The 25,780-nt window shown below is 46.0% G+C and overlaps 1 protein-coding gene across 5 annotated transcripts in view; it reads left to right on the top strand.

Annotated features, from left to right (window-relative positions):
* Nucleotides 1-3,601: 3,601 nt before the first annotated feature.
* The window catches only part of TMEM131L (transmembrane 131 like), a 175,811-nt gene continuing 153,632 nt past the window's right edge, over nt 3,602-25,780 (top strand). For 3 of the 5 annotated variants that reach the window (XM_070770102.1, XM_070770101.1, XM_070770103.1), the window contains exons 1-3: nt 3,602-3,784; nt 4,462-4,532; nt 17,432-17,475. In XM_070770102.1, the coding sequence (XP_070626203.1) occupies nt 3,661-3,784; nt 4,462-4,532; nt 17,432-17,475 (239 nt within the window). In that variant the 5' untranslated portion in view covers nt 3,602-3,660. The remainder of the gene's footprint in view (nt 3,785-4,461; nt 4,533-17,431; nt 17,476-25,780) is intronic. The other 2 variants (XM_070770100.1, XM_070770099.1) reach the window with 1 other exon arrangement.

The following is a 25,780-nucleotide window of genomic DNA, read 5'->3' as shown; positions in this document are numbered from 1 at the left end:
AGGTTCAGCTGGTAAAGAATCTGCCTGCAATGCGGGAGACCTGGGTTCAATCTCTGGGTTGGGAAGATCTCCTGGAGAAGCTAAAGGCTATCCACTCCAGTATTCTGGCCTGGAGAATTCCAGCAATGAGTTCAAGTGGAATAAAGAGTGATAAGGGTCCTCTTGAGTCATGGGGACAGGCTGCATCTCAAGAGTTCTCGACCATAATCCCTAGGTTTCTGCTAAGCTCAAGAACCATCCCTTCTGTGCTTTTCTTCCCAGGCTAGGAAGAGGCTTGTGCCCCAGCAGTGACTGCAGTGATGATTTGATAGGAGACTTAGTTTTGTTGTCTCCACTGGGGTGAGGCCATGAATGTAAATGAATAAATGAACTAGAAAACAGCTGTTACGTGTACATTTTCATTAATCATTCCCATTTCCAGCATGTCTGAGTGATAAGAGATGACAGTGAATGGCAATGAATAGGTAATGCAAGTAACTGAACGTCAGTATCAAACTTACCATATACATGAAAGTCTGGCACATCCCCACAGGGTGAGCATATGGTAATGCCACTACAAGCATTTAGTGAGCCCACCTATTGGATGCTTACCCTACAGTCTCTCATTTAATCTTCACAACCACCTTGTAACCTGGTGTGTTGAATCTTCTCTGGATTAGAGATAAATGATTTGGGCTTGACCCTTCCCTGTCAATTTTCTGTAGGATATGATGAGATATAACTCATATTTATAAACTGGCTTGGTTTTCATCTGTACTTGTTAAAAAAAAAAAAAAAGAACAAGGGTAAAGTAAGTCAAAAGCATGGTCAGTATCTTGCATGTTTAAAGTAAAGGTAGATTTAGTTGCTCTTAGACATGGTTTTAAAAAAAAAACATATAGATCTAATTTAAAACTGATATACTCTGGTAAAATGTCTCTTTTTACCTTCCATGTCTCTTCCATGCTTTGATCTTCTGTATATAATTTGCATATCAAGTTAAATCATGTTTACATTAATTTTTTTCAGCTAACATTATTTCATACTTCTCCATAACTCTGCCACTGTAACGTGGATATTTCTCATCTTTTCTGGGCTTCAGTTTCTTCTGTAAAATGAGGCAGTTAGGCTATTATTTAATAGCAAAGTTTTTCTAGCTCTAATAGAATACCTATTATCACAGGGGAATAATAGAAATATAGCATGAATGACACAGGAGTCTTTTCTGGAGAAGAAGTTTACTTCAAAACAGGGATGCTACTTAATGGGCCATAACTTTCCTGTTGTTCATGAGTCAGCATGAAAAATACCTCCAGAGAAGGCTAAGTAGGTCAGATTTATCTAAGAAGACAGCTGTGTAATCCTGTATCCCTCTCCAACCCCATGGCACTGCAGACATACTTCTGGCTTTTGAACAACAGTCAAATAGCATTACCAACTCTGTAAAGTCCACAAGACCACAACTTGAAAAATTAAGCTGACCTTTAAAAGGCTTCAGTAGAAATACAAAATAGAGCTGTATTTACATACTGTCTATAGCCATTTTCTTCTATCTGTTAAGCCATTTTCTTTGATTCTATGGTATTGGCTGGTATGAAAAAGTTTCAGTAAAAAGTAAAACAGTTTAAAAATTAGTAAAAAAAAAAGTTTTTGCCTGTGACTGTTTATTAAACTGTTTAATAAAACCTGTTAGGTTGCCGATGTTTGCTTGCTTTTCTTTCTAAGTAGTATGGTCAGAGACATATAAATACACATTGTAGGGACTTGCCTGGCAGTCCAGTGGTTAAGATATCATTTTCCAATGTAGAGGGTGGAAGTTTGATCCCTGGTCAGGTGGATCCCACATGCTTCTTGGCCAAAACCCAGAAAACATAAAACAGACGCAATACTGTAACAAATTCAAAAAAGGCTTTAAAAATTATTTACTTCAAAAAAAATCTTAGAAAAAATACATATTGTAAATAAACAGGTCAATGAGGGAACTTTCATGTAAAAACATACTTCGAAGGTGCAGTTACTACCTAAGTGGACTAGGCAAGTATTCTTAAGAGGCCTCCTTAACACAGGAGAAGATAGACCTTCAGAGCCAAAGGGGCAAAAGCAAACCTAGAGAAGTGAAATGAAGAGAAAAAAGGGACATGCTGGTTTGGGACTGGAGATTATTGCTAAGGAAAGGTAGATGCTGGCAGGCAAGTGGGAAAAAAAAGGCAAGGGAGGGGAGGATACCAGAGAGTAGATAATGCAACATGCTTTGTATTTTTAACATGGAATTTTTATATTTATGCTAATCTTCTTAAATGTTAAGTTCTGGCCAAGCCATTATGCTATTTAACCTTGTTTAGAGTTATGCCCAGACAGTGTGAGGCTGGGTACACAGTACTGTATTATGTCCTTGGGAAAGAGAGGATCCATAATTGACTTAGTTCCCTCCGCATCTGTCCTGCTATTCGACCACTGCTTTGCCATTGTCTAGACTCTAAGGCACCAGAAGCAATTAAACAGAGGATCAATGTAAGCAGACAGGTGTGCCCCGGTCACTTCCCCTCTTTATATTGCTTTTATTTTCTGAATTTCATACAAGCTACTCTGGAAGCAGCAAATTAACTAAAAATATCTTAAGACTGCCAATACTTCCAGCTTGTGTAGATGGCTTCCTGAATAAACCTTTGCTGTTGATCCCGTTGGCATAGCATTAACTTAAAAGAGATCTCCGATCTTATGTGTACTTTTTGGTTCTAGGCATCAAAAAATGGAGCCAGAAAACACATTTCCGAGTATCACTTATATTTCCGCGGGAATGTTAGAGACAGGCAACTGACCACGTCCCAGACCGCAGCCAGATTTCAGAAGAGGCTGGCTAAATTTTGCAATAGGAATCCGAAGAGGAGTGTGTGCAGGGTCTTTGAAACTGTAAATCCTCTCCGAAGAGGCTTCCCCACCTGTCACAACTGGACGGTCTCCACCGAGGGTGCCGGGCGCGCCACCGCCACGCGGCGCTGAGGTCAGCCTCTCGGGTCTTGCGGGAGCTCTTTTTATGCTAAATTACAGACTTCGCAGCCACCGGATACCCTCGTTGCAGACTGGCAGTAGCCATGTGGCTGCACTCGCCTTTCCGGACAACCAGTGCATTATTTCCACTAATAGCCTGCCCAGAGCCTCCAGCTGGGCGACTCCTCATCCCACCACCCACCATCACCCGGCGTCCCCGTGGGTCATAACGCGATCGTGGCCCGCGTGCCCAAACCAAGCAGAAACCACCTCAAAGTTCCTGGCGACAGTGGCCCGGGATCCCTTCCGCCGGCTCTCAGAGCCCCTGTCACGGTCGCGGAAAATGCCCGGAGCCCCTGCCTCGGGGAAGGCGGCCGCCAAGGGGCCTCGAGCCGGGCCCGCGGCCCTGCATTCCGCGCGGGGCGGGGCGGCGGCCGCGGCGTTCGCATTGTCCACGTTCCCCGCGCCCCTCGGCGTTCCGTCCCTCCCTATCTGTGGCGCACACGCGCGGAGCGAGCGGCGCGCCCGAGGCGGGCAGGCAGCAGCTGCGGCGGCGGCGGCGGGGGCGGTGCGGCGGCGCGGGGCGGGGCGGGGCGAGCGGGCGGCGCGGGGGCGGGCCCGGGCGAGGCGGCCGGGGCGCCAGCGAGCGGGCGGCGAGCGCGGCGAGCAGCCGAGAGGAGCGCGAGCAGCAGCATGGCGGGGCCCCGACGCCCGCAGCCCGGCTGCTACCGCCGCACCGCCGCGGCCGTGAACCTCCTGCTGGGCGTCTTCCACGTTCTCCTGCCCTGCGGCCGCCCGGGAGGGGCTCAGGGACAAGGTCAGCCTGGCGCCGCTCCGCGGGCTCCTCTCTCCACCCCGCCCCCCCCTCTTTCTTTTGGGGGAACCGCTGAGATCTGTAAGAGGGCGAGGGGAGGAACGGGAAAGGGGGAAGGAGAGCCTGCAATTCCGGGCTGGTGCCCTCCGCCCCCCGCGGCGTCCGCTCCCGCGCCCCCGCCACCCGAAAGCTGGGCAGTCGCGGGGCTCGGGGACCGCGGCGCGGACCGCTAGCCGCGCGCGCCCCGGAGCCTTTGTGCGCGGGCCCCGGGCGCCCCGGGCGCAGCCCCCGCTTTGTGTGGCGCGCGCTGGGGCCCCGCCGCGGCCCGGTTTCCTGCAGCTTTGTTCCCGGAGCCCGGCCGCCAGGGCCGCGTCCCGCACTCGCCCGCTGCAGCTGCTGCGGGATGCGGAGCGCGGGGTCCCGCGGGGTGGCCTGCCTTGCCCCCAAGCGCGAGAACCCGCGAGCCCGCACGCAGTCGCCTCACAGTCCGAGGGGCTGCCGGCTCGCACCGGGTGCATTGTGTTCCGATCTGCGGCTGGCTCTTCGGGTGGCCTCCGCTTCTGGAAGGGAAGGGAGGCTTGTTTTGGTGAGGCGGGTGCACGGAGGAGACGATCGGGAAACAGGAAGCGTTTCTTTTCCGTGCATTAAAAACTGCGGTATGTTTTTTGGTGTTGGTGCAGCGATCGAGCCCATGCCGAACGTGGTGGAGCTGTGGCAGGCGGAGGAAGGGGAACTCCTGCTGCCCACTCAGGTGAGGACGGCCGAGGTGACAGGGCGGCTGCCGGGGAGCGGGGAGGGGGGAGGGGGAGAGGCTCCGAGGCCGCGGCCCCCCCGCAGCGCGGGCGCTTGGGCCACTTTGCAAGACAAATAAACGGTCGGGCCGAGCCTGAACACCTGGCCACGGTGGCCTGCGCGGCCTCCTCCCGCGCCATGTGACAGGGCGTGAGTCACGCCGGCCCCAAGTTCAGGAGGTGGGAGCCGAGGCCACCTCAGCAGGGCCGCGGCCCGCGGCGCCGGTGCCCAGGGACAGGGCGGGCCCCTCGGCCGGCTGTGGTCCAGGGTGGGCGAGGGGCCCGTGCCCTGATCTCTCGGTGAGCCGTGCTGTGTGCCTGAGGACCACCGGAGGATGCAGTGTTGATTGCAGAAATGTTAGTGAGCGGTCCTTGCCATTGGCCTTAAGTAGCTTTGTTTGGATGAAGATGGGACTTTAAAGGATGGTGATCTTGGATCTTTTCCAAGTCCCTTTAATTTGTGTTAAAATACAGCCTCTTGTTAAGAACTCGAATTTAAGGCCCCCACTCCCACCCCATGCGATATAATGATGGCACGTGGAAAAGTCGTTGGTAAAGATTGGACATTTGGCATCATCCAGGATTTACCACTGCCATAGAGGACAGCAAAGCCTTTGTGTTTAAGGTTTTTTAACTTCAGGAGAAATTTTCATTGACTGCAGATGTACATATTTAAATGTGATATTGTTGAGTGTCTTTGAGCAGCGACAGTATGCATGCACAGCATGGGAGATGCATGTTTTGGGTACGTGGGGGAGTGCTTTGCATCCTCAGGGAATAGTCAGTTTGTGTGCCATAGTTTTGAGGATGTTCATTACTTCCTCCATTGGTGGTAGCACTTAATTCTATGTTGTCTCTTGTGGCTGTTTAGAAAACAGGATGTGTAGCTGGAAATTGGTGACGCTGTGCAGTTTTACATTTCAGAGCGCTGCTAGATATTTGGAATATTCGTTTTAATACAGTGCTAATGAATAACAGCTTCAAGGTGGAGAGGTAATTTTTTTAGAGGAAAAATTTCCTGACCCTTCGCTGAAGGCCAGGGTGCTGCATAAGACCAGTCCTAGGAGAAAAACTCCTGTCGGGATAGGGATCAACAGTTTGTCCTCTTAAATGGAGGACATTTATTCTTAAAAGGAATAAATGGATCCCCACCCCCCCACCCCCATTGTAAATGGCGAATGTGTAGTGTTAAAAAATGCAATAAGATAAAAAGAACAAAATAGAAATCATTCAGTTCCTGATGAGAGAACCATACTTAACATTTGACATATTTACTTTTAACAAATAAAGTATGGTCATATTTGTGTATATCAGAGTTTTCCACAGAGGTGTTAGTAACATTTGGGGCTGGAGGATTCTTTATTGTTGGGGGCTGGCGTGCTGTCACGCCATTAGAGCATCTGCCTCTATCCACTGGATGCCAGTGGCTCTTACTTCTCTCTCCCCCTTGTCCTCCCCCCTCCTCCCCAATTTGTGACAGCTAAAAATGTCTCTAGACGTTGCCAAATGTCTCTCGGGAGCAGAATTGCCTGGGTTGAGAAGCACTGGTGTATATCTATACATATTTGCATTTTTACTCAATTGTACCCTCTACCTCTTAACTGGTTAGTGTTGACAGCCAACCCAGACTGAAAGGAAAGTAAATTATAGACTTTCATTTGTTACAGCAGTAGCGGAAGGCCCAGTCACTGTCCTCAGAGGTGGAAATGTCAGTCTCTGATATGATGAAGGGTTTTATTTATAGGCTCAAAAGTGATTTTATTTAATTCTTAATTTCTGGTTTTGTTTATATGTATAATATAGTTTGTTTTGGTAAAATAGTGTTAGAATTTCAGAAGCTGTCCCTCTGGCATGTTCACTATAGAAGCGTTTATACCTAAGCTATTTTAATCAAAGCTGTAATGAAAGTGAAACTGATGTTCAAAATCATTTTCTAAATATTTCATCTCTGTGTGTATGTGTATTTTTTTGAAATTGTTTTACCGTGCATGTACCTGGGTAGGGGTTGGGATAGATGTGGGTCTATTTGTATTTATCTGTCTAAGCTGCATGTCTGTCTCAATGGCTCGTGTATGTGTGTGTGTGTGTGTGTGTGTGTGTGTGTGTGTGTGTGTGAGTGTAAGTGTAAACTGCACAGAATTCTGAAGAGAGTTATTTTTAGGGAATTCTTTTCAAAGTAGTTTGAATTTTTTCAGAAAAAGTTCCCCTCATATGTGTTATGGAGTCAGTTCAAAGTAGACTATTTATAGGTGTTATGTAAATTTGAAGGTTTTCTGCTTAATGAATTTGTAAGTTGGGTTGCTTTCAGGAAGACTTAAAGATGGCTTCGGAAGCTAAGATTTGTCAGTGGTTGTAAGATAGGAGTGTCCGAAGCTGTGGTGTTGCAAAATTGAATACTAACACTGGCCGACACTTGTCATTTGCACAGTTCTCTCTTTTGGAAATGTTTTTTTGTCAATTGGGCCTTTTTTCTTTTTTTCTTTTTCTAATGGCTCTCTTAACGGACCAAGAACTTGAATAATGCATCATTAGTAAAACCAGATATAACTGAGTTGTTATAAGCTGCCAGACCTCCAGGGTTTGACTCGGGGCTCCATTCTTCCCGCCTCTCTATCCTGTTTCTTCATCCGCAGAATGGGGTTAATAGTGGTGCTGATCTCAGGATTTTGTGCCGATTAAGTGCCTTGAACTTAGTGCTTAATACAGGTTTCCTATTATTGTGGCAGTATTCTCATCTGACCCCTATATTTGGTCACTGGAGAGTGTGGAACAGCTTTCCTGCTTTGAAGGGGCTGAGCCAGTGCAGATAACTGAGCAGTAGTATGTGCCTAGCAATTGCATAGTGGCTCAGACTGTTGCAAGAGTCTGCCTGCAGTACAGGAGACCCGGGTTCAATCCCTGGGTCAGGAAGATCCCCTGGAGAAGGGAATGGCAACCCACTCCAGTATTCTTGCCTGGAGAATTCCATGGACAGAGGAGCCTGGCAGGTTACAGTCCATGGGGTTGAAGAGTCAGACACAACTGAGCAACTCACATTTATTATGTGCCCAGCAATTGCATAGGTAAGTTATATTATTCATATCTTTTTGTTATATACTCTTGTTTTGTAAAATATTTTGGTCTAAGGACATTAAAACTTGATCTGTGTTGATAACAAGAAGGGAGAAGAAAACATGTTATTTTACAGTTAGATTTACAGAATTTTCCCTCTCCTCTGATTGTACTTCATCCAGGCTTTCACCATGCCAACTCCCAAGCAAATGCTTTTGTCAAATATTTTATTGTCAAGAAGTAGTTGCGTGTGTGCAAGACACTGCTGTGTGCCCCTTCTTACTCTTCCTCCAAGATCAGAAACTTCTGGGATTCCCTGTGAACCATTTGACCTATTCTGGGCCTGAGGCCTTTTGTGATCTGACCTTGTCCATGGCCTTGCTCGTTCCTCCAGGACACTCGTCTGCCCCTTGGCTAGCCAGGCCCAACACGGGTCTGTTGAATGGAACCACGAATTCTGTTGTCTTGCCGTTTATCCAAGACCAGTCCTTCCTGACCCCTACCTTGGCATTGGCACTGTCTACATTTCTCTTACCTCTTTGAGTTCTTTGAGGGTATGGATTTGTTTTCTTTCTCTTGTGTATGCCTTGTTGCCCTAATTGGGTTTCCCTTAAGAGAGTTTGGGCGTCTACGCTTGGTGGCCCCATTGTGGGGCATTCAGGGGTTCTTCCTGCTGAAAGAGGAGCAGTGGTCAGTGTCTTTTCTAGTTCCCTGTTTAGGAGGTTAGTCTTTCTCAAAGATGGCCGATGGACTATCTTAGACATTGAGTTCTTATTATTAATAATCACATTTCTATTAGTTCTAGGCACAAGAAGGGCAATCTAGAATTTATTAATTTAGTCTCTTCAGCCTTTGCTGGGGTGAGAAGCCTCACTCCTAAGGGTCTGAGCCTTGAACATGGCTGCTGAGGAGGAGCAGCTGTTACCTGGTCCAGAAGCGTGTTGGTTTGGGATGGGGTGGGATGGGATGGGGAGGCCACGCTCTTCTGGCCTGGTTGGTCCATCTAGCAAAGAGCTGACCTGGGTTCAGATAGTACAGTGTTGAATAAGAAATGTTTTTGCCTTTAAAAATCCCACAGCTTGTTTATTTTACCCTCTCAAGCCTGAGTGTGTAGATAACGGAAATCAGTGGAAAAGTGAAACAGGAAATGGCAGAGTATCTCAGGTACTAAGGAAATAGCCTCTTGCTCCAGGCCAGGAAGCACCGCCTAGTATTTGGAAAGCTTTTTGTCATAGAGTTTTATTTTTGGTTACATCAGATTCCACTGTTAACGTCAAAAAATACTAACATGGGATGAATACTGCTGGCATTGTTTAAAAGCCCTCGAGTTGTTCAGTTCAGTCACTCCGTCGTGTCTGACTCTTTGTGACCCCATGGACTGCAGCACACCAGGCCTCCCTGTCCATCACCAACTCCCGGAGCTCGCTCAAACTCATGTCCGTTGAGTCGGTGATGCCATCCAGCCATCTCATCCTCTGTTGTCCCCTTCTCTTCCCACCTTCACTCTTTCCCGGCATCAGGGTCTTTTCAAATGAGTTAGCTCTTTGCATCAGGTGGCCCAAGTACTGGAGTTTCAGCTTCAGCATCAGTCCTTCCAGTGAACATTCAGGACTGATATCCTTTAGGATGGACTGGTTGGATCTCCTGGCAGTCCAAGGGACTCTCAGGAGTCTTTTCCAACACCACAGTTCAAAAGCGTCAGTTCTTTTGTGCTCAGCCTTCTTTATGGTCCAACTCTCACATCCATACATGACCACCGGAAAAACCATAGCTTTGATTAGACAGATCTTTGTAGGCAAAGTAATGTCTCTGCTTTTTAATATACTGTCTAGGTTTGTCATAGCTTTTCTTCAAAGGGGCAAGCGTCTTTCAATTTTATGGCTGCAGTCACCATCTGCAGTGATTTTGGAGTCTAAGAAAATAAAGTCTGTCATTGTTTCCCCATCTGTTTGCCATGATGAAACTGGATGCCATGGTCTTAGGTTTTTGAATGTTGAGTTTTAAGCCAGCTTTTTTACTCTCCTCTTTTACTTTCATTAAGAATCTTTTTAGTTCTTCTTCACTTTCTGCCATAAGGGTGGTATCATCTGAATATCTGAGGTTATTGATATTTTTCCCAGCCTTCTTGGTTCTAGTTTGTGCTTCATCCAGCCCGGCATTTCACACGATGTACTCTGCATATAAATTAAATAAGCAGGGTGACAATATACAGCCTTGATGTACTCCTTTCCCTATTTGGAACCCGTCCGTTGTTCCATGTCTGTTTCTAACGTTGCTTCTTGACCTGCATGCAGATTTCTCAGGAGGCAGGTCAGGTGGTCTGGTATTCCCATCTCTCTTAAGAATTTTCCATAGTTTGTTGTGATTCACACAGTCAGAGGCTTTGGTGTAGTCAATAAAGCAGGAGACTAACAAAAAGAAGAACTGTCTGAATTTTTCTGTGATCCAGTGGATGTTGGCAGTTTGATCTCTGGTTCCTCTGACTTTTCTAAATCCAGTTTGAACATCTGGAAGTTCACGGTTGACGTACTGTTGAAGCTTGGCTTAGAGAATTTTGAGCATTACTTTGCTAGCATGTGAGATGAGTGCAATTGTGTGGTAGTTTGAGCATTCTTTGGCATTGCCTTTCGTTGGGATTGAAGTGAAAACTGACCTTTTCCAGTCCTGTGGCCACTGCTGAGTATTCCAAATTTGCTGGCATATTGAGTGCAGCACTTTCACAGCATCATCTTTTAGGATTTGAAATAGCTCAACTGGAATTCCATCACCTCCACTAGCTTTGTTCGTAGTGATGCTTCCTAAGGCCTACTTGACTTCATATTCCAGGATATCTGGCTCCAGGAGAGTGATCACACCATTGTGATTATCTGGCTCATGAAGATCTTTTTTGTACAGTTCTTATGTGTATTCTTGCCACCTCTCCTTAATATCTTCTCCTTCTGTTAGGTCCATACCATTTCTGTCTTTTATTGTGCCCATCTTTGCATGAAATGTTCCCTTGGTGTCTGTAATTTTCTTGAAGAGATCTCTAGTCTTTCCCATTCTATAACAGCCTCGGATGTTAACTCATGCTAAGACTCCAGAAGCTATGAAGTGTTGAGAGCTGATTTCAGATGAGGAAGTTGAGACCCCACAGTGGGTAAGTAACTTGTCCAAGGTGATAAGCACGCAGCAGTCATGGAATTTGGACCCTGGAGACGTTCAGCGTGAGATCAGGCTTTTGGCCCCCTTGCTCCTGTGTGAGTTTTAGCACCGTCTGACCAGAAAAATACTGTGGTGCTGATAAAGTGCCCATGTCTGAGAGAAAAAATGGATGTTCAGTTTCAAATTTTAAAAATTTGCTTAATTGAGTTTTAAAAAATAGTTATATCTACTGCTATTAACATTTTTAATTGGAAAAAATTTTTATTGAGCTATAATTGACATGAAATGTTCCATGAGTTTTAGGTTTATACCATAATAATTCTATACTTGGAGCTGCTGAAAAATGATCACCACAGTCAGTCTAGTTAACTTTTATTTATTTTTTAGTTTTTGGCCATGCCATATGAATCTTACTTCACCAGCGAGGGATTGAACCCGCACCCCCTGTATTGGAAGCCTGGAGTCCTAACCACTGGCCCACCAGGGAAGTCTCAACAAGTCTAGTTAACATCTATCCCCATACCTAGTAACAAACATTTTTTTCTTGTGATGAGAACTTATAAGATTTACCTTCTCAGCCAATTTCACATATGCTGTACAATATTATTTACTGTGGTCACCAGGCTCTACATTATATCCTTGTGACAAATTACTCATTTTATAAATGAAGTCCGCACCTTTTGACATCCTTCATTCATTTTGCCCAACCCCCGTCCCCCTGCCCCTGGGAACCACCAGTCTGTTCCCTGTATCTGTGAACTTGGTGTTCTGTTTTTTTGTTTTGTTTTGTTAAAGATTCCACAAATAAGCGAGATCATACGGAATTTGGTCTTCGACTTCTTTCACCTTGCATAATGCCCTCAAAGTCTGTTCATGTTGTTACAAATGGCAAGATTTCATTTTTTTAATATGGCTGAGTAATATTCCAGTGTGTTTTCATACCACATGTTCATCATCCATCCATCCATCAGTGGACACTTAGATTACTACTTAGGTTGAGTCTTTGTGTTGGCTACTGTAAATAATGCTGCAGTGAGCTTAGATGTGTATATCTATCTATCTATTATATATCTCTTCAAGTTACTGTTTTAGTTTCTTTGGATCAATACTCAGACATGGAGTTGCTGGATCGTATGGTAGTTCTGGTTTTAATTTTTTGCGGAACCTCCGTACTGTTTCCATAGTGGCTGCACCACGGTACATCCCACCAGCAGTGCCCGACGGTTCCCTTTTTTCCACATCTTCTCCAACCTTTGTGATCTTTTGTCTTTTTGATAATAGCCTTCTGACAGGTATTTGGCAGTACTCACTAGTATTTAGGAAACAGATTGTGCTTAGCCCTGCAGACATTTATGCACACATACTGTGGGCTGAGCACTGTTTGAGGTGCTGAGGCTGTCACGGGGAACAAGGAAAGAAAACCACTGCCTGCACTGAGCTGCCTGTTTAATGGAGGCACATGGGTGATAAATGAGAAGTAGACAAAATTGTAAGTTATGTAGTCTGTTAGAAGGGCATCAGTGATAATGTGGTGGCAGACTGGAGGAAGATTTGGACAATAGGAATTACAGTTTTAATTTAAGAGGTCAAGGTAGGCATATGACTCTGCAGTCCCACGCCTGGGCGAGTATCAAGAGAAAAACATGATCTAAAAGGATACGTGTGCCCCAGTGTTCCCTGCAGCACTGTTTACAATAGCCAACACATGGACGCAGCCTCGATGTCCATCAGCCGAGGAACGAATCAGGAAGATGTGCTGCATGAATGCAGTGTACTGTTTCTCAGCATTAAAAAGAATGAAAGCGCCATGTGCAGCAGCATGGATGGACCTGGAAATTGTCACTGAGTGAAGTTAGAGAAGATATATCGTATGATATCCTTTATATGTAGCATCTAGAAAGAAATGATAAAATTAACTTCTTTACAAAACAGGGATTTACAGACTCAGAATGAACTTATGGTTGCCAGGGGGTAGGATGAGGGGAAGGGATAGTTAGGGAGCTTGGGATGGACATGTCAGTTCAGTTCAGTTGCTCAGTCATGCTCTTTGTGACCCCATGGACTGCAGCATGCCAGGCTTCCCTGTCCATCACCAACTCCTGGAGCTTACTCAAACTCGTGTCCGTCACGTTGGTGAGCCATCCAACCATCTCACCCTCTGTTGTCCCTTTCTCCTCCCACCTTCAGTCTTTCCCAGCATCAGGGTCTTTCTAGTGAGTCAATTCTTCGCATTAGGTGGCCAAAGTACTGGAGTTTCATCTTCAGCATCAGTCCTTCCAATAAATATTCAGGACTGATTTCCTTTAGGATGGACTGGTTGGATCTCCTCGCAGTCCAAGGGACTCTGAAGAGTCTTCTCCAACACAACAGTTCAAAAGCATCTATTCTTCGGCGCTCAGCTTTCTTTATAGTCCAACTCTCACATCCATGCATGACTACTGGAAAAACCATAGCTTTGCGACTAGATGGACCTTTGTTGGCAAAGTAATCTCTCTGCTTTTTAATACGCTGTCTTGGTTTGTCATAGCTTTTCTTCCGAGGAGCAAGCGTCCTTTAATTTCATGGCTGCTGTCACCATCTGCAGTGATTTTGGAGCCCCCAAAAATAAAGCCTGTCCTTGTTTCCCTATCTGTTTGCCATGCAGTGATGGGACTGGATCCCATGATCTTAATTTTCTGAATGTTGGGTTTTAAGCCAACTTTTTCACTCTCTTCTTTTTACTTTCAGAAATCAAGACGCTTTTTAGTTCTTCACTTTCTGCCATAAGGGTGGTGTCATCTGCATATCTGAGGTTATTGATATTTCTCCTGGCAGTCTTGATTCCAGCTTATGCTTCATCCAGTCTGTATTTTGCGTGATGTACTCTGCGTATAAGTTAAATAAGCAGAATGACAATATGCAGCCTTGAGGTACTCCTTTCCTGATTTGGAACCAGTCTGTTCCATGTCCAGTTCTAACTGTTGCTACTTGACCTGCATACAAATTTCTCAGGAGGCAGGTGAGGTGGTCTGGTATTCCCATCTCTTGAAGAATTTTCCATAGTCTGTTGTGATCCACACAGTCAAAGGCTTTGGTGTAGTCAATAAAGCAGGAGACTAACAAAAAGCAAGAACTGTCTGTCTTTTTCTGTGATCCAGTAGATGTTGGCAATTTGATCTCTGGTTCCTCTGCCTTTTCTAAATCCAGCTTGAACATCTGGAAGTTCACAGTTGACATACTGTTGAAGCTTGGCTTGGAGAATTTTGAGCATTACTTTGCTAGCATGTGCTGCTGTTGCTGCTGCTAAGTTGATTCAGTCGTGTCCGACTCTGTGCGACCCCATATACGGCACCCCACCAGGCTCCCCTGTCCCTGGGATTCTCCAGGCAAGAACACTGGAGTGGGTTGCCATTTCCTTCTCCAATGCATGAAAGTGAAAAGTGAAAGTGAAGTTGCTCAGTTGTGTCCAACTCTTAGCGACCCCATGGCCTGCAGCCTACCAGGCTCCTCCATCCATGGGAGTTTCCAGGCAAGAGTACTGGAGTGGGGTGCCATTGCCTTCTCTGTGCTAGCATGTGAGATGAGTGCAATTATGCAGTAGTTTGAACATTCTTTGGCGTTGCCTTTCTTTGGTATTGAAGTGAAAACTGACCTTTTCCAGTCCTGTGGCCACTGCTGAGTTTTCCAAATTTGCTGGCATATTGAGGACAGCACTTTCACAGCATCGTCTTTTAGAATTTGAAATAGCTCAGCTGGAATTCCATCGCCTCCAGTAACTTTGTAGTGATGCTTCCTAAGGCCCACTTGACTTCATACTCTGGTATGTCTGGCTCTAGGTGAGTGAGCACACCATTTTGATTATCTAGATCATAAGACCTTTTTTGTATAGTTCTGTGTATTCTTACCACCTCTTAATCTCTTCTGCTGTTTCTGCCCTTTATTATGCCCATCTTTGCGTGAAATGTTGGTATTTGTAATTTTCTTGAGATCTCTGGTCTTTCCCATTCTGTTGTTTTCCTCTCTTTCTTTGCTGTGGTCCACTTAGAGTCCTGCTGTCACAAGGGGGCATGTTTTATGCTTGTGTTTTGAATGGGAGCCAGAACCCTGCTGAAGTGCGGCTGTAGAGATTGGGGTGAGTGTGTCAAAGTCAAGTGTCGGTTGCTCAGTTCCCAGTTCAGGAGCTTGGAGCCAGGTTCTTGAGCAGAGATTAACGTGGTGACCTTGACTGCCGGGTTCTGTAAGTAATGACTGATGTTGAGGAAGAGGGGCCACTCAGGGACTGACACACAGGATGGGTTGAGTGCAGCAGTCTTTTTATTTGTTAAAATTTTATTATTATTTTTTATTGGAGTATAGTTGCTTTACAATACTGTGTTAGTTTCCACTGTAAATGAAGTGAATCAGCTGTGCGTGTGTGTGTGTGTGTGTGTGTGTGTGTGTGTTCGTACTCAGTTGCTCAGTCATGTCTGACTCTCTGCAACCGCATGGACTGTAGCCCTCCAGCCTCCTCTGGAGCCAGTTGCCATTTCCTATTCCAGGGGATCTTCTTGATCCAGGGATTGAACCCGTGTCTCCAGTGGTGAAGAGTCAGCTATACGTATTCACGCATCCCTTCCCTCTTGAGCCTCCCACCCTCCCCCTTCTCTAGGTCATCTCAGAGCACCGAGCTGAGCTTCCTGCGTATATAGCAGCTTCCCACTAGCAATCGGATTTACTCATGGTAGTGTATGTATTTGTCAGCCCTAATTTCCTGATTCCTCCCACCTGCTCTCCTCCCCACCCCACGTGGCCACATGTCCATTTTCTGTTTCTGCATCTCTGTTCCTGCTCTGCTTACTTGGTTCATCTACACCATTGTTTAAATCCCACGTATATGTGTTAACATAGATATCTTTTCTCCTTCTGTCTGATTTTGTATGCAGACTCAGTGGCAATCTTTAAATTTTTTTTTATTGAGGTATAACTGATGTCAGTATTAGATAAATTGAGGTGATTCTTCTGCCCCCATCTTGTCCCTCTCCTGTGCCGACTCCTAGTTTCTTCTCTATATCAGTGCGTGTTTTTTTTTGTATTCCCTAGTTGTAATTTTTTTTAGATTCCACATGCAAGTGATATCATACAGTATTTGTCTTTCTCTGTCTTATTTTCATTTTTTATGGCTGAGTAGTATTCCATTTGTCTGTGTGTGTGTGTGTGTGTGTGTGTGTGTGTGTGTATCACATCTTCATCTGTTCATCTGTTGATGGGCATTTGGGCTGTGTCCATATCTTAGCTCTTGGAAATAGAGGTGCTGTGAACACGGGTGCGCGTATCTTTTTCGAATCAGTGTTTTTGTTTTTCTCAGATACATACTCAAGCGGAACTGCTGCCTATATGGTACTTCTGTTTTTAGTTTTTTGAGAAACCTCTGTAATACTCTCTGTAACCCCCATTCCCACCAGCGGTAGAGGAGGGTTTCCTTTTCTCCACGTCCCGGAAAGGCAGCAGCCTTCCATAGCCTGGAAAGCTGTCACAGTGGTCATGTAGGCCTGGGCGCTGGTGGCTCGGGCTCATTTGCAGGCAGAAGGGGTGGAGAAGGACAGGTCTGCTGAGGGGACAGATCCTCTGCTTGGGGGTGACAGGTTTGCCCAGGGGTCAGGGGGTGTGAGGGCCTCCTGGACATGAGTGGGCCCTTGGCAGGGACCCCTGACGTTGTGAGTCTGGTGTGGCTGTTTCCGGGGAGATGGTGTGCAGACCCTGGAGCTGTTTGGTGGTGGCGCTGCAGCTAAGTTAACTGGTCCTTCCCATCCTGTGGGGTCTGACTTAGCTTGTTTGAGCCTCAGCTTTCATAGGAAGGTGGGCATTGATGTAAACGTGTTTGAGTTAGAGGTTGGGGCTATAGACAGGGATTTGGGCCCTGTGGCTCCAGGAGCAGGTTAACAGTCAGAGGGCGTCAGTGCATGGAGGTCTGGGCTCAGGTGGCAGGGCGGCCGGGGGGGCGGGGGGCTGGGGCTGGGGTGCGGAGGAGAAGGAGGGCTGGGTAGAAAGCCGCCCACGGTGCGGCTTCGGGAGAGGACAGAAGCCAAGGGCGTGAGTGCCCGCACGCGCCCACGCAGCGCTGAAGTGGACCTGCCCTTTTGCTCCTGTTGCAAGTGCCTTGTCTTTTCACCCTCTTGGTGTGTGTCTCCTGGCCACAGTGTGGCATGGTAGGTCGCAGAGGTTTTGGAAGTGGATCGGAGTTCAGTGTTTATGCCATTCATAGCATGGTCAGCTTTTTTATGTCGGAGTCGACATATATAGGGTGTTCATATAGGGGATTCTGAGCTATTCAGTACAGTTTTTATATTTGGGGATTTTAATTATCATTAAACTTTGGTGTGATTAAGCTTGAACGTCAGAAAAAGGCTTTTGGAGAGGAGAGTGGTGTCCTGCCAGCTTTGAGACCGCGCTTTGCTGGCAGTCTTAAACAGGTAGACCGTCTGCTTGCAGTGCGCATCTGAGGGATCACTTGGCGGGCTCCGGCTGTCAGTGCACCATTATAGTGTCATTCTTTTCAGTAAGTGTTTATTGAGTGTGTGCTGTGTGGCAGGCACTGTTTTAGCCAAGTTCATCACCCTTGCGGGATTTGAAGAAGGTTTTATTTTTGTTTTTTGGGAGATGGTGTGTTTCTCTGAAACAGCTGCTAAAGCATGTTCTTTCTCAATAGGGTGATTCTGAAGACGACACAGAGGAGCAGTCTCAAGAACAGAGGTAAGGAAAGGATGGGAGCGAATCCGGGTAAAGCTCCCTGCCCGCTTTGGAAGCTGTCTCACGTCTTGGAATGTGTGTTTATGTATTTAATAATACCTGTGAGAAATGTTTCTTTTTGACATTTGGGGTATCTGGACTCTCTAATAATACGGTTTTGTTTTAAAATGAAGTTGCACCGAAAGCTCTGGAGACATCCCCCGTCCCAGCTTCACGCTCCTATGACGTCCTTGCACGCTCCGTGCTGTACACGCTCGGTTCTGTCTACACACACCTGTTGGTCATCACGGTGCTAGGAGCCGAACACAACACTTTGACTAAGACCTGCTTGTGTGCAGTAGGGAAGCCAGACATTACTGTAAATAAAGCAAAACAGTTATGTTTATAATAAGAACTATCAGTAATTCAACTGCTGTGGGAGAGATGAGTGCGGTGGGTCACGTGGACAGGTGGTCGGAGGTGACGCTGGAGCTGAAGTGTGGGAATGCGTGGGGGCAGCCACGTGCCGGGCGGAAGGAAGGGAGGGTGCCAGGGCCCGCGGTGGGAGGTACTGGAGGCCGTGCAGGGGCCTGGAGACGGCCAGTGCGTTTCTGTAGGATCAGGGGTGAGGCGGGACCTGAGAGGAGACCACAGTGACGAGATGCAGCTGTATTTTTGTAAGCGTGAGGTGAGTGGGTAAAAGTGGCCGGCAAATCAAAAGATGTAAAGTCCATTTTTAAGAGAATCTTTGGTCCCAGGGCCCCCTGGGTTCACTGCTGTCAAACTGGGGTGTCTGGTGCCTTGGAAGGGCCTCAGTACTCTCTAAGTGGTGCCTGGGCAAGGGGGTATGTTTCAGAGAATCGGCTTCTGGCTTCCCAGCATCCGTGTACTGTCCCGGAACTGATCTGAGATCGCAAGTCATCGTTTCCCACCTCTTCTCTCACAATCTCACTCCTCTGCTTTGCCGAAGAAAGGCATGCCTTTGACTGGGGCCTCATCTTCCTTTGTGCTTCACCTTGGGCAAAGGGACAGTTTAAAATACTGTTACTGGTTAGGAGAAAATGATTTAACTCTGATTGGATCACAGTGTCATTGGTAACTCTAGTGGTTTTCCCGTCTTTACTGTCTATAAAATTGAAGGAAGTGAAGTGAAGTCGCTCAGTTGTGTCCGACTCTTTGCGACCCCATGGACCATAGCCTATCAGGCTTCTCTGTCCATGGGATTTTCCAGGCAAGAGTGCTGGAGTGGATTGCCATTTCCTTCTCCAGGGGATCTTCCCGACCCAAGAATAGAACCCGGGTCTCCCGCATTGCAGGCAGACGCTTTACCGTCTGAGCGGACCCAATCAAATTGGCAGTTGTTTAGACTATCAAAAGTTCTTCTTCTTTTTATTAGTTTTTGCTGGTGTATAGTTGCTTTATAATGTTGTGTTAGAACACTGTACAGAACATTGCTGTGCAATGTATAGCAAAGTGAATCAGCTAAGCATATACATACATGCCCCCTTTTTTGGATTTCCTTCCCGTGTAGGTCACCACAGAGCATTGAGTAGGGCTGCCTGTGCTCTGAGTTTGGTCCTCATTAGTTACCGGTTTGATACATGCACGCATGCATGCTAAGTCCCTTCAGTCGTATCCAACTCTGTGCCGCACTGTGGACTGTAGCCTGCTGGGCTCCTCTGTCCATGGGATTCTCTAGGCAGGAATACTGGAGTGGGTTGCCGTGCCCTCCTCCAGATCGTATGCACAGTAGTATATATACGTCAGCCCCAATCTCTCAGTTCTTCCTGCTCCCCCTTCTTTCCCTGGTATCCATAGGATCTGTGTGTCTGTGTCTCTGTGTCTGCTTTGCGGATAAGCTCATCTGTAGCATTTTTCTAGCTCCCACGTTAACCATACTATATGCTTTTCTCTTTCTGACTCCTTTGCTCTGTATGCCAGTCTCTCTGTGCATCCACCTGTCTGCAGATTGCACAGTGTCATGTCTTTTCGTGGCTGAGTAATATTCCATGGTATGTATGTATACCATATCTTCTTTATCCATTCTTCTGTTGATGGACATTAGGGTTGCTTCCTTTCCTGTCTATTGTAAATAGCACTGCAGTGGATATTGGGGTGCATGTATCTTTCTGAATTTTGGTTTTCTCTGGATGTATGCCCAGGAGTGGGATTGCTGGGTCATATGGTAGTTCTATTTTTAGTTTTTTAAAACTAAAACTGTTCCTGTTCTCCACAATGACTGTACCAATTTACATTCCCACCAACAGTGTGAGAGAGTTTCCTTTTCTCCACACCCTCTCTAGCATTTATTGTTTGTAGATTTTTTTGATAATGGCCGTTCTGGCCGGTATGAGGTGATGCCTTCTTATGACTTTGATTTGTATTTCTCTAATAATTAGTGATGTCGAGCATATTTTCGCGTGCTCGTCAGCCGTCTGTATGTGCGCTTTGGAGAACTGTCTGTTTAGATCTTTCACCATATTTTGATTGGGGTTTTTGCTTTTTCAATATTGAGCTGCAGGAACTGTTTGTACGTTTTGGAGATTAATCCCTTGTCAGGTGCTTTGTTTGCAAATATTTTCTCTTAAAAGTTGTTTTTAATGATAGACTTTTGGCTAAAATGCTGAGGGAGTTTAGAGCATGTCGGGACAGTGCTGTAGCAAAGGTTGTTCTTCCATTCACACCTATATGAACAAACTTTCTCAGTGCTTACATTAAAAAAAAAAGGACAAGGAAAATAAGAACAAATTGATGCTAATTAAACTTGTCTCATTCTAACAGTAATCACATACATCAATTAGGAGGGAAAAGACAGTTTATTCATCTCATTAAAGGATGCAATTTCAATAAAATTATGTTCAATTACCTCTGAAAATTTGTAAAATTTCTTGGTTTGATCAGTTGTGTGCTAATAAAATTATAATGATAATTCAGAAGAAAAAAATGAACACTTAGATCCTATGGTCATAAGATATTTTAAAAAATCCTGAAATCTCAATTAGAGCCCATAGTTTTGTTGAAAGAGGCTTTGAACATAAAGCTATTTTAGGTTAAAATCCTTTTGAGAGAATATTCAGCAGTACAGGAAAGTCCATCTGTATATTTTGATGATTATGAAAGTTATTGCAGTGGTATTTAGATTCCTTTGAATATAATTGTAAAAGTGTGAGTCGGATTAAAATTGCCAGTATTTACAATATGTCAGAAATTACATTTTTTGTAAACATTTATATTCACGGTATATATAACATTTTAGCTGTTTGAGATTCCTTAAATATATGGGTCAAAGCTTGAAGTTTGTCACAGTCGAGTTTGAGGGTCTGGGAGCAAGAGCAGCTGAGTGCCGATGGTGGTTCCAGCGTGGCTGGCAGCGGGGGGGACGGAAGACACGGGCAGTTCTGCGGTGAGCTTTGGTTGACTCAGTTGTGGAGATGGAGACAAGCCTGGAGCAGCGATGATGTGGTGGGAAAGGTCTGGCGCAGGGCAGGCGGGAACTCTGCTTGGCTGCCTCCTAGGAATCTCAGACTTGATGAGACAGGAGGCAGTGCGGGCTCGGGAGTGAGTGTCAGCTGCTGGGAGCTGGGGGATGAGTGTGGGCTAGGGTGTGGGCTAGGGAGGCCAGCCTGCGTCTTCAGGGGCCTTGTCCTTTGTACTTTTGCCCTGGATTTCTGCTTTCATAGATGCTTCTTTCTTATTACTAAGAACTAGTTTCTTCTCACCAGTTTCCCGCCACACTTAAAGATATGGAGTCGATTTTGCCCTTCTTCCTCTTTTGACGTGGATAATTGGTGTGCGGGTGTAGGGGGCGTTGAGTCAGTGGCTTTCAGACTTAGGGACAGCAGCTCAGTGAGAGACCTTTTACACTGTGATTACTTACTACCCACAGGCAGTTAATGGGGTGTATGACTATGTACTCCTGCTTATTTATTTGTAAAATAGCACTTAACCTGTGCTGCCTGTGGTGTACTCTGTTTTCTTCTCCATTTTAAAAAATTGTGGCAAAATCCGTGGAACCCCACCACTTCAGCCAGTCTGAAGTGTGCGCTTCTGTGGTGCTGAGTATATTCACACTGTCGTGCAGCTCTCGGCTCCACAGAGGTTGTTTCATTCTCTTTCATTGAAAAAACACCGGCTGCCACTGCCGAACTGATTGCAGAACTCCTCCATCATGACTCACTGTTGGCTCAACCCTGATTTGTATGTTTTAATCTTCTCAAGGACCAGTATTCCAGCGTTTTGCTGTTACTTTATCCCTCGTTGCTTTCCTTTTAGCTGGACTTCCAAGCCTCTTGGGTTTTTCTGTTGTTGTTGTTGAGTTTTTTTCCTTTTGTGTAAAGGCAAGATCATGATGAAGGTTGGATGCTGCAACCAGAAAACCTTCTCTGTGTCCATTTTCTGAAAATGTTGCTTCTGGAGATTTCACCATGAATTCTCTGTAAGTCTTACATCCTGGGATGGGTCTTACTGTTCATTTACCTTCTACTGTGCAGTTGGAACTTTTTTTAAATGAAGATTTTTAGTACTTTCAAAGCTCGTAGATTCTCTTGCTCCTTTTTTTTTTTTTTTAAATTAAACAAATTTTTTTTGGCTGCATCATGCAGTATGGAGGGATCCTAGTTCCCCAACCAGGGATGGAACCTGTGTCCCCATGCCGTGGAAGCACAGAGTCTTAACCAGTGAACTACCAGAGAAGTCCCTCTTGCTATTTTTAAATTAAGCCTTTTGCTTTAGAATAGATGTAGGTTTATGGGAAAGTTGTAAAGATGGTACAGGGAGTTCCTGTCTGCCCTTGGCGCAGTTTACCCCAGTGGTAATCCCTTATGTTACTGTGGTCCATTGACCACAACTCAGAAACCAGTGTGGGTATGTGACTGTGAACTCAGCTCCACGCTTGATTCGGATTTCCCTGGTTTTCCCCTAACGTTCTGTGTCCTAGGATCCTGTCCAGGAACCCACATGACTTTTAGTTGTAGTGTCTTAAGGTCCTTTTCGTTGTGACAGTCGGTCAGAGTTCCCTTGTTTTCGAAACCATGGCAGTTTTGAGGAGTTCATCCTTCAATTTGGGGTTGTCTGAGGTTTTTCCTCGTGGTTAGATTGAGGTTATGGGGGAGGAAGACCTCAGTTACAAACTGCCGTTCTTGTCACACAGCAAGGGTGTTGGCCGTCAACGGGACACCCCTTCAGTGCTGACCTTGACCACCTGGCAGAGGTACTGTTTGTCAGCTCTGTCGACTGGAAACTTCTTTGCTTACCTCTTTCCACACTGCCCTCTTTGGAGGCAAGTCATTAAGTAGAATAAGCTCCACTTACATAAATTGTTTAGAATTCCTCCATATGGGAGATTTGTCTGTTCTCTCTTACTGATTTATTCAGTCATTTATTTATGTCATGGATGTTTATTTTATACTTTGGATGATAGTCCAATAGTAGGGTTGTGCTGCTATTTTGACTTTTTATTTTATTTATTTTTGGCTGTGCCGAGTCTTCATTGCCGCTCGGGCATTTCTCTAGCCACAGTGACTGGGGGCTACCCTCTCGGTGCGTTGTGGCGGCTGCTCTTGCTGTAGAGCAAGGGCCCTAGTGTGCTCAGGCTTCAATAGTTGCGGCACGCGAGCTCAGTATTTGTGGCTCCTGGGCTCTAGAGCACAGGCTTAGTAATTGTGGTGCACGGGCTTAGTTGCTCTGTGGTGTGTGGGATCTTTCCATATCAGGGATCGAACCTACGTCTCCTGCATTGGTAGGCAGATTCTTTACCACTGAGCCACAAGGGAAGCCCTGCCCTGCTATTTTAACACCCTTTATTCTTAACCTTATTTATAAAGTCATTAGTATGTCCTTACACATTTTTCATGTTTTGTGATTTTCATTTTAATTACTACCCTGCTGTGCCAGCGTTAATGACATCGAGGTGAACTGGAAGTCAGTGCAGGCAGCACATATGAGTTCCACAGAATGAATGCTCTGTCTCTGAGAGAACCTGTGTAGAGGAACAGCTGCTAACTTGGGCAATAGATTTGACCACAAAACAGTCTCAGTACGTTCTCGGAAAAGTGGCGGTGGCCCTGACCTCTGGCACTGGAGAGAGTGCAGACAGAGAAGGGGGCTCTGTGTTTCCCTCCAGACTAGCCAGGGCGGGGTCCTCGCTGACTACTGTAGATTGTGGGGTGTGGGGTTTCTAGAGCAGCTTGCCTGTGATCTCAGACAGAGTTTGGGAAAGCTTTTAGGGTAATTGGCCTCATTGAAGATTTTGTTTATATTATCTTGACTTCATCTTCTGTGAATGCTATGTAATTGTACTTGGTTGAAAGCCAGAAAAGCAATATTTGAAAAACTTTCTCCCCTCGCTCTTCTCCATCCCCATTTTTCTCCTGGGTGTTCTCAGATATCAGCAGTAATCTGCTCCTCTGCTGAGAAGGATTGCTGTTGGGGATTCAGTGGCGGGAGCAAAGGGGAGCTGGCTGGCTTCAGCCCTTCTTAGAACTGGCTGCTCTCTGGATGCATCTCTGAAAAGCCTTTTTGGGGTCAGTTTGTTAGAATGTGAAAAATTTAAGCGTTGGCAAAGTATAAATAGTATGTTATTTCCTCTTTTAAAATGGTTATGTAAAACTTATCCATTCTGACTGGCTCTGGGGTGTCGGGGGAAGGTGGTTGTTGTTTTTAATGTACTTTTGTCTGGTAGCAGCGGCAACATGTGTTCTCCTGAAACCCTCTCCATTAGTTAGAGGAGAGTCAGAACATGAAGAAAATCTCGTTAACCTTTCAGCAACATTCTGAAAGATGTAATTGCAGACAGTAATGGCTTAATCTTCAGGGAAGCTTCCTTTTGGCAATGACTCGGTCTCAGAGCCCCCACAGGAACGGAACAACTTTCCGAAACTCTTCTTTGTTTTCAGCCCTGGAGTTCCTTGTCTGTTGATAGGGTCGTGCATTTTTAACCTGAGCTTGCCTCTGCCTCCTCTCCCGGGTTTTCATGGAGGAGGGACTTGAACCCGGTGGCACCTCCTGCCCCGGGTGGCACTGCGCAGTCCTGGAGGAGCACGACTCCGCCCTCAGGAGCCGCCCCCTCCGCTGACCCGCGCCCCGCGGTCATCTACAAGCCAGAAACAGCGTTTCCCTCGCCTCCTGTCTGCTCCTTGTCCCCAGGGGGTTGCTACGTCTGGCTGCGTCTTTTTCACACGGTCTGCTGCCTGGGTTTTACAGCTACCCTAGCCTGTTCTCCACGTCCCTATCCAAGTCATGTATCTAAAACTTGGGCGCGTCCTTGCCTGCCTTTCCTCTTACAAGCAGCCTTTCGGGGACCCCTTGCCTTCTGAGCCTGGCACAGAGGCCTTTTGTGATGCCGCTCTCCTCTGCACACTTTACTCCCCCACCCTTCTTGCTTCCTCTCATGCATGTGGCCCCTTTCCCTTTGCAGGAACACTTGTCTCTTCCCCGGCAAGGCCCTAACCCAACTCTGTTGGTCCTGCTCTGCAGGGACCAGGGCAGTTCTGCTGGCTCCGGCGCTTACTCCTGTGTTTAAAGTCACCTATCTGTCTTGAGTCTCAGTCAACGGATCCCCCAGCACCTAACCACTGGCTAACACCTAGGAGAGGATCTGCTAAATGAAGGGACAAACCCTCCTATCTTTAAGTCTCTGAAATTGATCGCTTGTCATACTTCATGTGCCTTTCGTATCCAAGCACACAAACCATACTTGTCACTGAAACCACGGTACTGGTATTCCTACTAGGGGTTGTGGTTTTTAAATTGGATTGTTGCAGTTGGTGTGTTTTTAATGAGAATGGGTTGTTAGCTCTGTCCCTGTGCCCTGCGGTGCCTTCTGCAGGGTCGTGGGGCCTGAGGGGTGCGGAGTGGACGTGTTCAGTCATGGTTTTCGTGGCTGTGACAGTGTGAAGTGAATTTCCTTAGACTGTAATAGGGCTCATAATTTGGGTGTTGGCCTTAGGATTACAAGCTTTTAAACAGGGTTCTTTGTACTTATTAAATTTGTTAAGCCACAAAATCCTTTTCATCTGTTTTAGGTGGTGAAATTTCTAGCAAAGCTTTTTTGACACTTATATAATTTTTAGGCCTCAACTGAAATCACTTGGGAAAATGGTATAATAAGATCAGAATCTTATACTGATTTTCACGGAAAGTTTTGCTTTTCTTGAATATATATTTTTCACACACTCTGGTGTGATTCAGTCCCTCAGTCGTGTTTGACTCTTTGCAACCCCGTGGACTGCAGCACACCAGGCTTTCCTGTCCTTCACTGTCTCCCAGAGCTTGCTCAAACTCATGTCCATTGAGTCAGTGATGCCATCAACCATCTCATCCTCTGTCATCC

This window comes from Bos indicus, chromosome 17 (genome assembly GCF_029378745.1).
Source record: "Bos indicus isolate NIAB-ARS_2022 breed Sahiwal x Tharparkar chromosome 17, NIAB-ARS_B.indTharparkar_mat_pri_1.0, whole genome shotgun sequence".
NCBI classification, from domain to species: domain Eukaryota; kingdom Metazoa; phylum Chordata; class Mammalia; order Artiodactyla; family Bovidae; genus Bos; species Bos indicus.
The sequence above is the reverse complement of the archived record's forward strand: the minus strand, read 5'-3'. Positions and strand labels throughout refer to the sequence as shown.